Here is a 15,440-nt window from a genome sequence, read left to right on the forward strand (position 1 = left end):
AGAAGCAGGAATTCAGAACAACAAAAAAAGAGGTAGTTACATGTTCCTGTCTGTGAGATCCTCGAAGTTATAACCCCGAATTCGCTGGTGTGTGTCCGACGCTAAAACAGTTTTCCCATCACTCAAGCACCAAAGGCATTGTACCCTAACCCCTTCCCAGGAGTCAAGCAGATTACCATCTAAATCCTGAGCAGAAGGGAAAAAAACAAACAACAAACATTCAATCATTAGTCTCAGGTTTCTGAGGAGCTGCGACACAATAATATTTTTCACTTTCTATTCAGACAATTGCTAGAGAAAGCACTCTCACCCTTTACAAGGGAGAGCTTAAGGAATTAGGAGTTGGTTGTCCTAACCGAGGGCTTTTGTAGAAATCTGCCCTAGAGAGCAGAGAAGCCCTTCTGTCACTTGTTTTCTTGTGCATGACATGTGCCACCTGCACCCCCCATCACCGAGCTGACCTTTACAGTGAGGTCTGCATACCACATTACTGTTCTGGGAACTAGTTGAAAAAAATAATCAAGAATATGGTGAAACCATGGACCACCACCCTAAACCAATACTAGTCAAGTAATGAGGGCTTCACATTTCTGTTTTCACTAAGCAAAGATGGCATACAAAAACTAAGAAAGTCGTAGTCAAAATTCTGTGGAATAAAAATACATATGGACAAAGATACTGCTTTTTATTAGTGGGTTGGTTTTTTTTCTGAAGCAGCTAAGAAAAAAATTCCAGACCACAAACACTCCTTGAGGCAGACCAAAGATGCTCAAACCCTTCAAACTACTCCACACAAAAGTGCTCCTGAAATACTTGCATTAATGCATTGCTTCTTTGAATTACAAAGGATCAGAAGCTGTAGCGTACACACACACACAAAACCTGAAATTTATCAAACAAACTTTAATTTCTTGCTTTGCCTTCAAAGGGACAGATGGGGAGTACTTACACACTGATAGAACTGTCCACGCTGCCCTCCTGTTACAAAACGCTTCCCATCAGGATTCCAGGCCACACTTGTTAAACTGTCTTCATGAGACTGGCTCATCTTTGTCCTCAGCTCTCCAGTCTGGCAAATAAACAAAGGCAGCAGGGCCTTATACCAGAACCCTTTCCCAAAAAGGCACTGATAATTTTATCTGACATGAATAGTGTTTGAAAGTGTATATATTTCAACAAGTTTATTAAAAAGCTACGCATTTATGAATAATGCAATGAAAAGGCAGAACTACTTTAGCAAATCCAGTGAATCTGGATGTGATTTGGGACAATTTCTTGGTCTCTCAAATCAAGAGAGATGGAATAGCTGGTGAGTTAGACAACTAAAAGATGTTGAGTGGAATGAAAAGAAATTACATGAACAAGCCAAGAGAATGACAAGCACTACCAAATGAAAAAAAGAACAAAAAAAAAACCTGAAAAAAAGAGGCAGGGAGAGATTAGAAGAAAAAAGGTGACAAAATAAATTTTAGTAAGAAGTTAGGAATATAACAGTAGTTAGAACATTTTCCTCCTTGAGCTAAAGTTCTCCATGCCAAGGTTTTGCATCCATGCCTAGCGTATAAAGCCACCATTTCACAACACAGAACACCAATGAGTGGCATTGTCAGTAGGGCTCTTCGCTGAGCCAGTTTAGTCAATTAAACAGAAGAAAAGTGTTCCAAGGGTGAAGAAAGGGAGTGTTTTTGTTTTAGGAAACCAAATTAGTTCAGAGTAAAAGACAGCCCAAGGAAGTTGATACAGCTCTCAAAGGAGGCAAGGCAAGCTTTTATACTAACTCAAGTGCCCATAAAATTCAACAGCAGAAAGTGATTTTCAAATTCATGGAGGGAATGGCAAAATGTCCAAGTGCCTGTCAGAAAGATGAAGTTCTGAAATCATACACTGAAGCCCCTTTCACTAATACCACTGGGAGGGTTACATGAAGTAAAATAGTTTGCATCTTTTACTTTTGCTACTTGTTAAAATCATCAGTGAGCAATTCCCTTCAATGATAAAAATGCTCTCAGCTTCTCTCGATTCATTTGCTGTCCTCTTCAAGAGCTCTCTGACATCCTATGCATTTATGCCATCCTTTCTCAGAAATTATATATTATATTATCAACCACACACATCAGAATTGCTGCACAATCCCGGACACTTAAGACTTGAACTCCAGTTTCATTTCCGTCCAAAGTGCAAAGAGCATTTGCGGGCTGCCATAATTATTTCTTCAAACTGAGAGAACAGCAAGATCAGCATCTCTTCTTTACATTCCAACCAAGCATGCGTTTGCAGCACTTACTTCTTTCACACCTCCAATACTTACATATTGAAACAAAAGCAGCTGGCTGATCACCAAGTTTTCTTTTTCACTCTTAGCCACCACTTACTTGTACATTCCAGAGCCAAAGCTCAGAACAATCATCTGGGCCACAGGCAACAAGGTAGTTGTCATCTGGACTCCAGGCAATGTAGGAGACCCCGTACGCGTGACCTTCTAACGTCTTAAGTAGTTTTAGCTGGTGAGTGTCCTGCAACAAGAGAGGTGTTCTTGAGACAACACAAATGAACTCCCATCACATTTCACATTTCCACAGCTTCCATCTACAGCATGATAGGTTTGCTAGTTTACAGGGCCAGAAAATGAAAGCTCCTAACTTTCAATCTTCAAAACAAGAACACTCACAGGTATTTTTGCTCTCATCTTCTGTGATTCTGAACAGAAAACTCAAGGAATACCACTGTCTACAAAACTTTACATTACATTACACTTGCCTGAGTACAGAAGATTTCTGTAGTATTAAGTGTTTCTACATCTACTGGAATATGAAAGTAGTATTATCTATATTTTATAGAATTAAGTTACTTTCTTAAAAGTAAAGACATATTGGAAACCTGACATGGTTAAATAGAGAACCAAAACCTTCACAGCTACTGAAAAGGAAAAAACTTTGAAGTGCCAATATTTTTATAAACTTGCATGTATCTTGTGTGTGTTGCTCAAGGAAGGAGATTTACAGAAAAATATTTCTTAAAACTTCCTTGAGAGGTGGTGTTCTTATTTCAGAAGTGTTGCCTACAGCAAGCAGTCTTCTGCCAAATTTAGTGAATGAAGCGTACTTGGCACATGCAGCATCTTGTATCATCTCTATATTACAACTGTCTTACTGCTGCCTCATTGGAGGAACTTAACTTTTCAGAAAGCTTATAAAAATAAATAGTACAGCTAGATACTGTGAAACAACCACACACTGGCTTCCTAAATACAGAAACATGCTTCAGTACAGTATTAGCACTGATTCTTGGTAACAGCATATATATACACAAGTAGAACAGAGCTTGATAAAATGCTGACAATAATTATTTCAAAGCCTCTTGGAAAGGGCAATCAAATTGTCCTCCCTCTACCCACCCTCCCCTGTTTTTTCCCATGCATGGCAGATGCTTATATCTCCAACTTCTTTAAAAAATGGGTAACCAGTTTAAAAATCTAGCTTGATTTCTCTAATTGTCCCTTCTCTCTCTCTCTCTTTTTTTTTATTTCTAGTTTTAATCAACAGAGCACTTCTTGATTCTAAAGAGAAGGACCAGAAGAAGAGTGACATGAAGGATTCTTTCCTGGGATCAGCTGTGAGGGATTTATTTGGTGACTCTCAGCCAGCCTGCAGCACTGGTAGCTTTGCTGGCTAGAAAAAGTAAATTCCTCAAAAGAAAGTGAACTAAGAATAATCTTCACAGTGGAGAGAAAGAGAGGCAAATGAATGGACCTCCTCAAGATCCCTTTTCCATTCCAATCATTATTCCTGAACTGCATTAGACATTCTTGTGTCTATTAGCTAAAGTGATTTTGTAGGGAACTGAGTCATGTCTGACATCATCTCACATCCTGGAGCTTGTCGAGCACAGACACATTTCTTTTTACAACAGGATTAAAGCAGCCTGTCACTTCAGCGTATCTGAAACCCATGAGGAGTAAGATACATAAGATATTCCTCTTCTAATGATAGCGCTCTGTGGCTTTTACTATCTTCCCATACTGCTCTCATACTTCCCTCCAAATGCCATAAAGCTGCTATACCATGCTCTAAAACAGCAGTCAGTGGTATTTCAGGCAAACATCCCCAAATGTAATCAATCTGCCTCCCACCCACCACCAAAAGAAATCTCAGCACTTCTATCCCTTACATACAGCTTCCCAAATTTTTGTTGAGTATGACAAGCAACTATTCAGGCATCAACTCAAGTCTGCAGTAGCTGAACTCCTTGGCTGAAATGCCAAAAACCTGTCAACCATTTTTAGAAAATGCAGAAGGGATTTTTGTAAGGAGCCAGTTAAAGGAGAACTCTTTACAAAGAAAATACATATTAGACAAGGTGATGCACAATGTGCTCATCCTTTGTGCTCCACAGAGACTCTGCCACACTTCCTGACAGTCAAATAATGCATCCCACACAAACCTAGTCAACTCAAGACACTATTTAATGCTGCTGAGTCTGTGATAGAACTTTGAAATTAGCACACAAAAATGACAACAGAAGCATAGGTTAAGACAGTCTAGACACGTGGCTGGGTCTTAGAAAAGAATAAGAAATTTGAAGTTTGAAATTAAGACAACACATTGCAGTAGTGTCCTTGCACTTCAAGAGGGGTGATTAAGAAAGAAAAGGAAAAATGAAGGATTCTCACATACTTGAGTGTGGGTGGAAAAAATCAAGCACTGTTCATTTAAAACAGGGCTCCCCGACCACATGCTCAGACATTGCTGGACATTTGTTTCCATGTAGTTTATGTGAACAGATTAGAATCTGTCTATCTAAAGCCTCGAAAAACAGATTAAATTTATGGGTCAAAAGACATTGTCAACTGCTACAGGAAATGTGAGAAGCATGTTCTGGCAAATACAAAAATTAATCACTTGATGTGGCCTAATGCTATTTAAGTACCTACCTGCTTGAAAAGGTTTCAATTTTTTTTAAAGCACTTAAAAAAAGAGACAAACGAATAAAACTCTACAAAACCACTTCCCCACTAAATTATTTTTTAGAGTTTTTTATTCTTTAGGAACACTTCAGTCAAAAGGCTTAGTCTAAAGCAACACTTAGGTCAAAAGGCTTAGTCTAAACACCCACAAAACATTTATGTAGTTTTCCAAGATATGCTAATCAAGATGTTTGGCATTAAAACCCATCAATATAGAAGGAAGACGTGCATCTACATTCAAGTGACAAGTTAACAGCAAAAAACTTTTGATCCTTAATTCAACTAAATTACTCTGTTAAAAAATAACAAAACCATAATCAACAAACAAAATTCAGGTAATTTCCAAACTAAATAACAGAAGTCAGCTTTGCTGCTATGCAGCTCTTGGCCCAGAGCACACTGGCCTCAGTAAGACACCACAGCAGGCTTTTGCCTGAAAAAGCCATGGTGCCTGCTGGTAGTTCTGGTGCTAGATATAACGATTATGCACGTGGAACAGGGTTTTGAAAGTCCTCCCATCATTTTAATAGCGAAAAAGAACTCAGACTATATGGCTTGCTAACCTGAAGTGAAAAAAAAAAGGAACGCTCCTTTCAGATCCTACTGAACACCAGCATGGAAGTTGAAGAAACCTTTCATTTTCCACCTCACATACCAGCCTGCAGCTGTGTGGTTAAAAAACCATGAGGATCTTATTTCTGATAGTGTTTCACAAGCGTTAGCCACTTCAAACGCTGTGTGTGTATGCTCAAGTTTATTCCCAGTCTTCACTTATTATGAAATACATAGACATTCTTTCTTAATTACTTTCACAAGTCAAAACAGGATTAGATTCATCAATTGACCTCTTTATTTATATACCAATAGCTATGTGTAGGAAAGATATATGAAATATCCTACAGCTATGAGACTTACAAGACTTTTACATCCCAGGCAATGGGATTTAAGAGGGCTACAGTCCATGTCAGCCTGTCCTACAAGAATCACTTCATCCTGGCAGGAGAAAGCTGAGAGGAAAGGGAAAGACAAAACATACACATTTTTACACTTTGCACACTTACTGGATCAACCTGCCATATAATAACAGTTGTGTCCTTAGATCCTGTTGCTAATTTAGTGCCATCGTTGGAGAATTTACAGAACCACACTTCATTACAGTGCTCCGTTAGGATCTGTTGGGTATAGCATGGAAACTGTTTCCTGGAAAAACAAAGTGATGCATTCACAAATCAGTAAGAAAGCAGTAAAAATTTTTAAAGTCAAGTTATTGAAAAAACCCAATCAAACAAAAACCTTATTTATATGCAAGACCAGACAACTTAGAAACCCCCCCATTAACAGCTGTTTCAAGTAAGTACAGAACAAAGTGTGTTATCAGGCAACAAGCTCACACCAAGTCATCATAATTAACCATAAAAACATACAACTGCTCTTATTTCGCTTGCATGATTTGTTATGCATTCATGTAACTTGGAATTAAACTGACATTATCAGGAGTGTAACAGTTTATTATTATATAATTTTCTACTGTATAGAAAATACTATAGTATAGGTCTCTTTGAACCACAGGTACAATGTTTTTACTCAGGAGGTTTTTATAGCTATCTAACTCACTAACCTATATCTTGCTAAGAAATGATTCTTACATCAAAGTTCCTTGTTGCTGTGACCTTGCAATAAATTAATGTTTCTTTGCCTCTGTTTTGTCATTTTTACTTTGCAGAGTACCACATACAGTATCTAAGTATAACTAGCAAGATACCATTGAGCTTTCAACTTGAACAGTTCTCCTTTACAAAATCTAAGCAATTTTGTAAAATGGTGTGTTTATCAAACAAAATATTACATGATAAACTACTGAAGAAGATTCAAACATTTCTGTAGAGCTAATGTTTAATATTCTAGGTACACACCAAAAAAAAAGGCTAACAGTCAAATTATTAAGTTAGGTGAGAACGGGAGACAAGTTTTATTTGATTTAAATCTTGCCTACAAACTCTCAAATAAGAATTTCAGAGCTAAGATAAAATAAGTGTAGGCTTTTACAGCAGATTTCTTTATTTCAAAGTAATACTGCAAGAAGTTCATTGTTCAGATGCAGTAAAAGATAGTCTCTAACCACAAACATTTTCTTCAATTGCAGAGATCCTAAAGTGGTTTAGATATAGGCTGTTTTTACAGCACCTAGTACAACACAACTCTGATGGGACACAGGTTCTAAGGAAATGACAGTGCCCTCGAATGTACAGTTGTATTTATCACTGGAGATAAACAGGCTTAAAACAAACAAAAAAAAAAAAAAAAACAAAAAACAAAAAACCAAAAACAAAACAAAACAAAAAAAGCCCACACCAAAAACACATCACAACTCGCCAACCAAAGGAAATATTTTTTTTTTTTAAGTCAAACAACCCTCCCCCATTAATTTAAGCAGAAAACTTACTTCCTTCACATTCATGTTTACAAACACAGTTTGGCAACAGCCCGGCTGACAGACACCTAATAAATTACTTCTTCCCTGAAGCAAGAAAATGTTCTGCTTCACATAGTGCTCTGTACCCTCACAGACCATATTCTTTTATCAGAAGAGGCTTCCTAGTCTGTGCTTAAAGACTATCAAGCAGCACTGAACAACAATACAGTCTCATTTTCTGTCTTATGGTAGAGAGGGATAAAATGTACATATATGTGTGTGTGTATATATATATATATATATATATATATATCTATATCTATATATTTGGCTTCCTTGGGTATGTCCATACTTACTTTTTTATAGAGAAACAAGTGTGTTCTGCTCCTGCTTTCAGCTGACCAGGAACTGCCTGGTTGCCCCTGGAAGAACACTGAACCCAAGGTAAAAAGCCCCACTCATGAAAGAAGAGTTTGTTTTCCTTCAAGTCTAGAGGGCAGCAGGCAAGCCTTTACACAGAGATGTGCACCTACAGGAGCAGTGTTTCATTATTATTTAGCCATAATGTTATAAATTAATGCTTTGGCTCAGAGCAGCAACCTGCCCTAGGAGGTGAGGCTGCATCCATAATTCACACAAAGTACAAGGGGCATGCTGTGTCCCAGGAAAGTCTTTTCAGCACATTTCATTTCAAAACACTACTCTATGGAACAATAGCTCTTCCATCTTAAAGCTTAAGAAAAGCAGCCAAGGTACTGTAGACATGAAAAGCAAGCAGGGTAATACTGGAGCACACAGTTTTCACAGTAAGATACCTTTAGGTTCCTAAAAGGGGTGACACACAGTTATTAGAGCTGCTGCCAACACATCTCAACACTGAATTATGCTGATCACAACTCCGTTGGATCAGAGTGCTCCTACAAAACTGTTTCATTTAACTAGTGAAACAGAACTCAACAAGTTTGACTTCATAGACAGCAAAACCACATTAAATAACCTGGATGTGGAAGGAAATATCAGCAGTCTTGAAACAAGAAACCAGAACCAGCTGTCTTAACAGCTTCTAGTTTTGGCAATTAGATATTACTGAAGCTCAAAGGCTTTTCTTCATCTTTTGTGAAGTGTTTCATTACAAATTGCTCTGTTCAGCAAAAAACACCTGAATTATGTCATTCACTTACTGAGATAAAGCATCTAATAAAGCTTCCTGATGTTGTATTTACACAAGTTCAAAATTACAGAATAAAACACTAAATAGCTACCTTTTTATTCCCTTTTCCTACAATGAGAGATTTATTCCTCAACAAAGAAAATCAAAAAAGCAAACGAACAAAGAGACCCCAACACACCCAACAAGGCCAAAGGCTCTCAAAACCAAAAATCATTATCCCCAAGAGCATCAATTCTCTACTATAAAAATCTCTGGCACAATAAGATTAAATCCCTCACCTTCGCTCCCAATAGTGCCTCACTCATCTCCTGCTCTTATCAAATGAGTTTTTACTTAAACATTTTTCCTGTTAGTGCAATTCAAGCATGCCTGACCAAAATATTGCCCTAAGTCCAAAAGTGATTAATTCCAACTAAAAAGGGGAAACTTACCAGTGTTCCATCAGTTAAATAGCACAGGAGTTGAACTGCCCAAGCTCTTAGACTACTGTTACTTCTATCACCTTCATCAAAATTTGGCTTCTACTGTCTAACTCAGCTCACTATGCCCAAGCATGGCAGCACGTACAGCACACCACAAGCTGCACTCAGACCCCTGCAATAGGCAGCTACAATAGGATGAGGACAGAATGGAAGCCTTTCTTTTCAAGTAGCTTTTTGGGTACTTCTTTTGTTGGGGTTCTTATTGTTGCTAGGAATTTTTAAATTACAGTAGCCATGAGTATCTATGTATGTATATACACAGGAAACATCCAAGTTTAGGAAGTACTACTTTAGTGGGAAAAAAAAAAGGAACCAACAAACCAGAAATCCAAAGTATGGCCAAACTTTTATGTCAGCAAATAGATTCAGATGGGGGAAATTCAAACCCAGGTTTATTGCATGTGGCATTTTTTCTATCTGGCTCTCTGTAGCCTGGCTTCAGTAAATCAAGCTCTTCACAATGATCTTGAATGCTCCTTGGGACTTGATTAGTTATATCAAACCTGTTGCACAACATCCAGTAGTACTCATGGACTTGCCTAAAAGGTTAAGTCTCTTCTAGGCAGTCTGATTTTAAGACTCACTTCTGAAGGAGGGAAGCCACAATATCAGTATATGATCATTCCCAGCAGCTCTTAAAATGGGCAACATTCAAATGTCTGCACACACACACACAGATGCTGAAACAATGCAATGCAGCAGAATTGTAAGCTAAAAGGCTACTTGAATACATAAAGTGCCAAAGACAGTAATTTTCAAACCTTAAAATGGTTACAGCAAAGTACTACAGAAGTCTGCATCTTTAAAAGCTGATTCCAAGTAACCCAAGAATGCAAGTCAAAGCAGCTGAGTACAGAAAATTTCTATAACCTTATCAGTTCTTAATTAACTTCCTCAGATGAGCTAACTTATCTGAAAACAATTCCCCTGTAAGTCCAAAGTTAGCTTGTTACATATACAAGGACAAATATATAAAAGTATACTGACAAATATATAAGAATATCCCATACAGCCCTTATGTTCTAGCCCTTATTCCCTTAATCCACCATGCACAGCACAACAGTTTTCCATAAAAGCTACACTGAGTTTTTAGGTCCTTAGCCAAGTTTTCCCTGATGAGGAAAGACTGCTCAAATTAGCCATTTGTTAAAAACAAACATCTTCTGGTTTCACGTCTATTTATGAGTATTGCATTTTGAAGGTTCAGAAGCAGCCACCATTTTGTCACCAAAAAAAAGTTATCCAGACAGTCTAAAGAGCCAATACAAAGGCATAAGAGACACTCAATTCTTACCACCTTACAACTCCGAGAAAATAGTTTTTTGTATTATTCACACTATACATCATGTAACTCAGAAAAATCCACTGCACATTTCTCCTCTATTTTAACCTTCGTGTCTAATAGCACATGTGTCTACTCTTAAAAGTTACAGGTGAAAGCTGAGTTCATGGAAGCATGCTTCAGCAGGCTTTCTGCATTCCAGTAACCCTGAAGACAGAGTCTGGATAAGCAATATACAACTGATTCTCCAATGAAAAATCACAGCAATCCTGTGTTTATGAAAAAACAGACTGGCTATCCAAAATTACCAGAAACAAACAGCAATGGATTAGCATAGCAGTTAGCTTCTTTCTACATCAATTTGATTAAAATCTTTTAAGCTTCAGTCTGATCCCATTACCCCACATCCAGACATCAGTCTCCTCTACACACCTTTTTTACTCCCCACCTCCATTGCTCAATTAGCGAGAACTGCTTTTTCCCAGCAAAATCCTGTAAAACCAACTCAGAACAGTTTTCACATTTCTGCTAACAATCAGATTATTTTAGAAGACCAAGAAAGACTGCCCATCTCAGGAGTCAGGAAGGTTTCTTACCTACTACAAACGTGATCTATTAGCAGCGAGACAGAATCTAGGTTGCTGTCTAGTTTGGTGTTGTGATATAGGCACCGGTCCCGTTGGAGTTCCACAGCCTGGCGGAGCAGGTTCTGTAAACGCCTTGGAGGAAGCATCACTGATGGGGGTAGGTAGGCTTCAGAGGAGTTAGGGAAAAAAAAAAAACAACAAAAAAAACCAACAAATGTAGAAAAAAAAAGACTTATCAAAAGCAAGTGTCAAGTAAGAGCATACTTTGATTTGAGTGGCTTTGGAAGAGACCTTGGTAAATAATAGCGTACAGCTTGTTGAATTTACAGCTATACACCTGGAATTAGAAGCATGAACTTCTGGAAAGCAGAGCTGTATGCAAGGTATTTGTTGCTACAAAGTATGTTGTCCTGCCCAACAAGCTAACTCAAAACCCAGTACTTAACAAAATCTATGATGTTGTATAACAACATCAGCTGTGCTCCTTTAAGGAATTCTCTATCAGCACTATAAAAATAAAGAATACTATGGGTTTTACAACTCTGGTACAGAGTATTACAACAGCAACAATAGAGGAGAAACCATAATTCAGAGCAAAGTATGAGACCACTATCAATCAGTAATAGGCCACACTTAAGTTTCCACCACTCACTGTGGCTGGCATTTATAACACACACATGCCCCTCCCTAAACCACACAACATTTAATCACCTATTTGTATCACTACTGCACACAGCAGAGCTTACAAGTAACAGTTCTTATTACAAACAGTTTATCAGAGACAGCAAAAGGTCAGGTACAGAAAACCAAAGGGTAAAGGCACCTAAAGGTATCCCCATGAATGAAGAAATACAAAAAACAATCAACCAGCAAACATAGCTAATTCCCTGGGATGTGCAAGTTATACTGGATTTAAGAGAGGTGAGAAGAAATTCTGAACACTAGAACATCTTACTCTGGAGTTTGTCCAAAAGTTTAGATCTGGAAGCTGTTCCTTTCCCTTCCCACTCTGCTTTTGCACGCAAGTCTTCTGCATGGCTACACATCAGGTACCTGTTTCAAAAGTGCACATACACCAACAGACCAAGTCTTTTTGGAATAGTTCTTTTCACTTTTGAGCATGATACAGATCATAACATTTTTAATCAGCTGGGAACATGTAATTTAAACTTGAGACCAATAGGGAAAAAGGCAGAGAACTATTTCACACAAATGCATGTCTTCTGAACAAATGTCTGTGAACTGTCCACACAAAGAGAAAATAAAACATATGCAATTTTAGGAAGGAAGAAATGTCTTATTTTCATCTAAGAACAAACCAGATTATACTAAATTAAATTATAAGGTAACTGGCTAATAATTCTCAAGAACAGTTGACCATATCTTTGTGTTAATTGGGGTTCTAGTAGTATTAAAGTAAATCATCAGCTTATTCTCAAGCATCTGAAACAAAATATTGTCTACTTAACAGCATTTCATCACATCTCAGTACAGCCTACTATTCACCAGGATAGTAGCTTTAATACAGCTTGAGTCTTCACAATATCACCTATCAAAAGTTATAGGACTCCTTAAAAATCTTTCCTGCAACAGCTCTCCAAGTCCAAACACTTACCCACTGAGGACATGAATGCGTTCTGTATTATATTTCAGAGGCGTCAGTTCACAGCGTAGAACCTGAAGTGCCTCCAGGACCTTGCCATCCTCCAGGTATTCCAGGTACTTCTGCTGCAGCAGCAAAAACTTCATCCTCTGACATGACAGAAAGCAGCAGTCAGGGGAAAAAGGTTGACTGAAGTTTCAGAAAACGTTTGAGCCTAAACAGAACAGTAGAAACCATTCTACTATGCCCTTCAGAAACATAGCTCTAAGTAATGTTTCATTACTCAATTTCTTCTGTTGGCTTTTCAACAACATTGCAGCAATTAAGCTATCCATGAATTTCCTCCCTGCTTGATGGGGCTCCAAGTACGTTCCTATCTCATCCCTCAGATCCCCATTGCAACTGGTCCTATTTCCACCTGCTCTCTCTTCAGTCATCATCCTCCAAACCCTGCATTAGACAGGTTTCCCAGTGAAACATTCTACCAAGAAAAGGGCCCCAAATCAGCTATTCACATATTTAAGACTGCAAGACAGCACAGAACACAACTCACCAAGTTCTCACACTGCTTACATAGGTGTTGACAGGGATTGTTTGTGTAGCTGCATAACAAAACAGTGACAAACTGACACTGCCTCAGGTTTGGGGTTTTTTTCGTAGTTCCATGTTAACTTGTTTTCCTTGGGAGTTGTTTTCAGGATTACAGAAAATAATAGTTTCCTATATTTAGGAGTCACTTCAACACTCTGAATTAAGTGCTGTCACTTCACAGTGTTCCTTTCACTTATACAGTTTTTGGTAGTTTTCTTTAAGAAAGATAATCAAGCCTTCTATTCTAACAACAAATATCTGTGGGTTAAAAAAACGGCAAATTAGGCATTAAGTTACTATACTAAAAAGAAAAAAACTGAAGGCCTAGAAATTTCTAATACTAATTTTAGCAGAAACACACTGGTTATTTCTGGATGAAACCAAGTATCTTGTGTTTGTACACACTCTTTACTGCTCACAGTTATCAGACAGAAATGATAGGTTTAGTCCACAAAACTCACCAGGTTGAAGAGGAAAATGAGGAAAATGTACATGCTTAGATAAACTGATGAAACATACACTGGAGATAAAGTGTAGCAAACTATATTTGCTTTTCTAATGAATACACCACCAGTTCAATCACCAGTTTCCTTGGCTTTCATCAGACCTCAGGCACCTCACTATTTTCATGCTCATATTTGGTCAATGTTTACTTAGTTTCACACACGCTGCCAGCCTCCTTAAGTAGAGGGATAATCGGGAAGTTTAAGATGTTCCTGTCCTATTAAAGCTCACATGAAAGTTTAAGGCTTACTAGATGTTAAATCTAAAGTTAAAACAGAAAACATTTTCATTTCCAGAGACACTCCGATCTTCAAAAGAATCGGGTTTCCACATACACTGCCATTAACTTACCACACAGCTTTGTGAAGCATAAAACATGACACAGTAAAGATGATTTATGCTCAAACTTGTCTGTAGATCTCTGCTCTCCTGTATCTGACAGGCAAACCTGTATCGCACTCCCAATCTAGCTCTTTAGTTTATATGAATTTGGAATTATTAGACCATTACTGTACAGTTCTTCCGGGTGAGACAACTTTTTTCGATGTTCTGACATGTGAAAAACCACATGAAAGATATCCCAATCATTTACAAGCCCGGTGGTTGGCTCCATGCAGCAGGCCAGCAGACCCCACACTGTCTGCTTATATACCAGCAGCAGGAGGGATAAGAACTTCCTCCACTAGCTGTGCACATGCTCTCCAGGATACAGGGAGATGCCCAGGTAGCAGACACACACTTTATTTCCCTTCTCTTGGTCACCTCACACTGACGATCACCACCAGATAAAAAACAGCCTGGTATTTCCAGTTTGTAATAAAAACTGTAATTTCTCCCTATCTTCCTTCTCCATTCACTGCATATAATATTTACTCAATTTATATAATATTTCCGTTAAATGTGATAACCTACCTTTTCTCCCACCTTACTTCCAGGACTTGGCACATTAAATTCATTTTGTTAGAGGAAAAATAAAAGGAGCAGAAAAACCCTATAACATGGGTTTTATAGCATCAGTCCCAGCAATTCCATGAAAGCATAACAGGAATGCTACCACTCAGAATGCTGTTGCCAAAGAGATGCAGTTTCAGTTCTAGGCTAAAAGGTATGGTTTAAAAAAGGAGGTCATTGGTGCCATGTATGACTTAGGCATATTAGGAATATAAAGGCCTCCAGAAAAACAAAGTATTATACATCGCATGCAGCAATCTAGTGTTCCCATAATGGAGAATTAGAATAAGAGATAAGCAACTTGAAATAGTTATTTATCGATAGCAGAGGGCAGGGACTAAAGTCTTGATGGGGAAGTTAAATTGAACTTCTAAGCTATTTTGATAACTGCTCCAAAACTTGCCCTACAGCATACTCAAACAATGACCTTCCTTAAGGCAAGAGTCACACTCCAGTAACATCACACTGCAGGTCACCTTTTTAACATTGGGACACACTGCCTCCCACTTCTCATTTCTGTGCAATTAGTGACTTTGCTGACAAATACATTTCTCTCAACTCCTCTATGCTGCCCTAGAAGTACTTCTAATTTCTTCCAACACCACCTTTTACAAAATCCAAGACCATTTTGGGTACATCATCTCTTCTACAGCCCAAACAGCCTCTTCTAGAAACAAAGAGAACTGTTTATAATATTGACAACTGTAAAGCAAAAGCACAAATTCCACTGTTAAGTAGCTTACTCTCTTCTCCATATTTTTTAGCTGCCTTACAAAGAAGGGGAATCAAAATAATCATAATCAAAACCATACTGAAGTAACACAAGTGCCTTTGTTATCATCTCAGTGTTTGCAAAGGAAATTCAACATCATTACACTCATTACTGCTGAACG

General features: G+C 38.1%; 1 protein-coding gene across 2 annotated transcripts in view; it reads right to left on the minus strand.

Annotated features, from left to right (window-relative positions):
- The window catches only part of WDR26 (WD repeat domain 26), a 30,146-nt gene that overhangs the window by 8,334 nt on the left and 6,372 nt on the right, over positions 1-15,440 (minus strand). For both annotated transcript variants that reach the window (XM_062490464.1, XM_062490463.1), the window contains exons 4-10: positions 12,514-12,650; positions 11,854-11,951; positions 10,908-11,064; positions 6,025-6,163; positions 2,373-2,513; positions 950-1,069; positions 41-186 (exon numbers count right to left, since the gene is read on the minus strand). In XM_062490464.1, coding sequence (XP_062346448.1) covers positions 41-186; positions 950-1,069; positions 2,373-2,513; positions 6,025-6,163; positions 10,908-11,064; positions 11,854-11,951; positions 12,514-12,650 — 938 coding nt within the window. The remainder of the gene's footprint in view (positions 1-40; positions 187-949; positions 1,070-2,372; positions 2,514-6,024; positions 6,164-10,907; positions 11,065-11,853; positions 11,952-12,513; positions 12,651-15,440) is intronic.

The sequence above is a fragment of the Cinclus cinclus genome, chromosome 3 (genome assembly GCF_963662255.1).
Source record: "Cinclus cinclus chromosome 3, bCinCin1.1, whole genome shotgun sequence".
Taxonomy (NCBI): domain Eukaryota; kingdom Metazoa; phylum Chordata; class Aves; order Passeriformes; family Cinclidae; genus Cinclus; species Cinclus cinclus.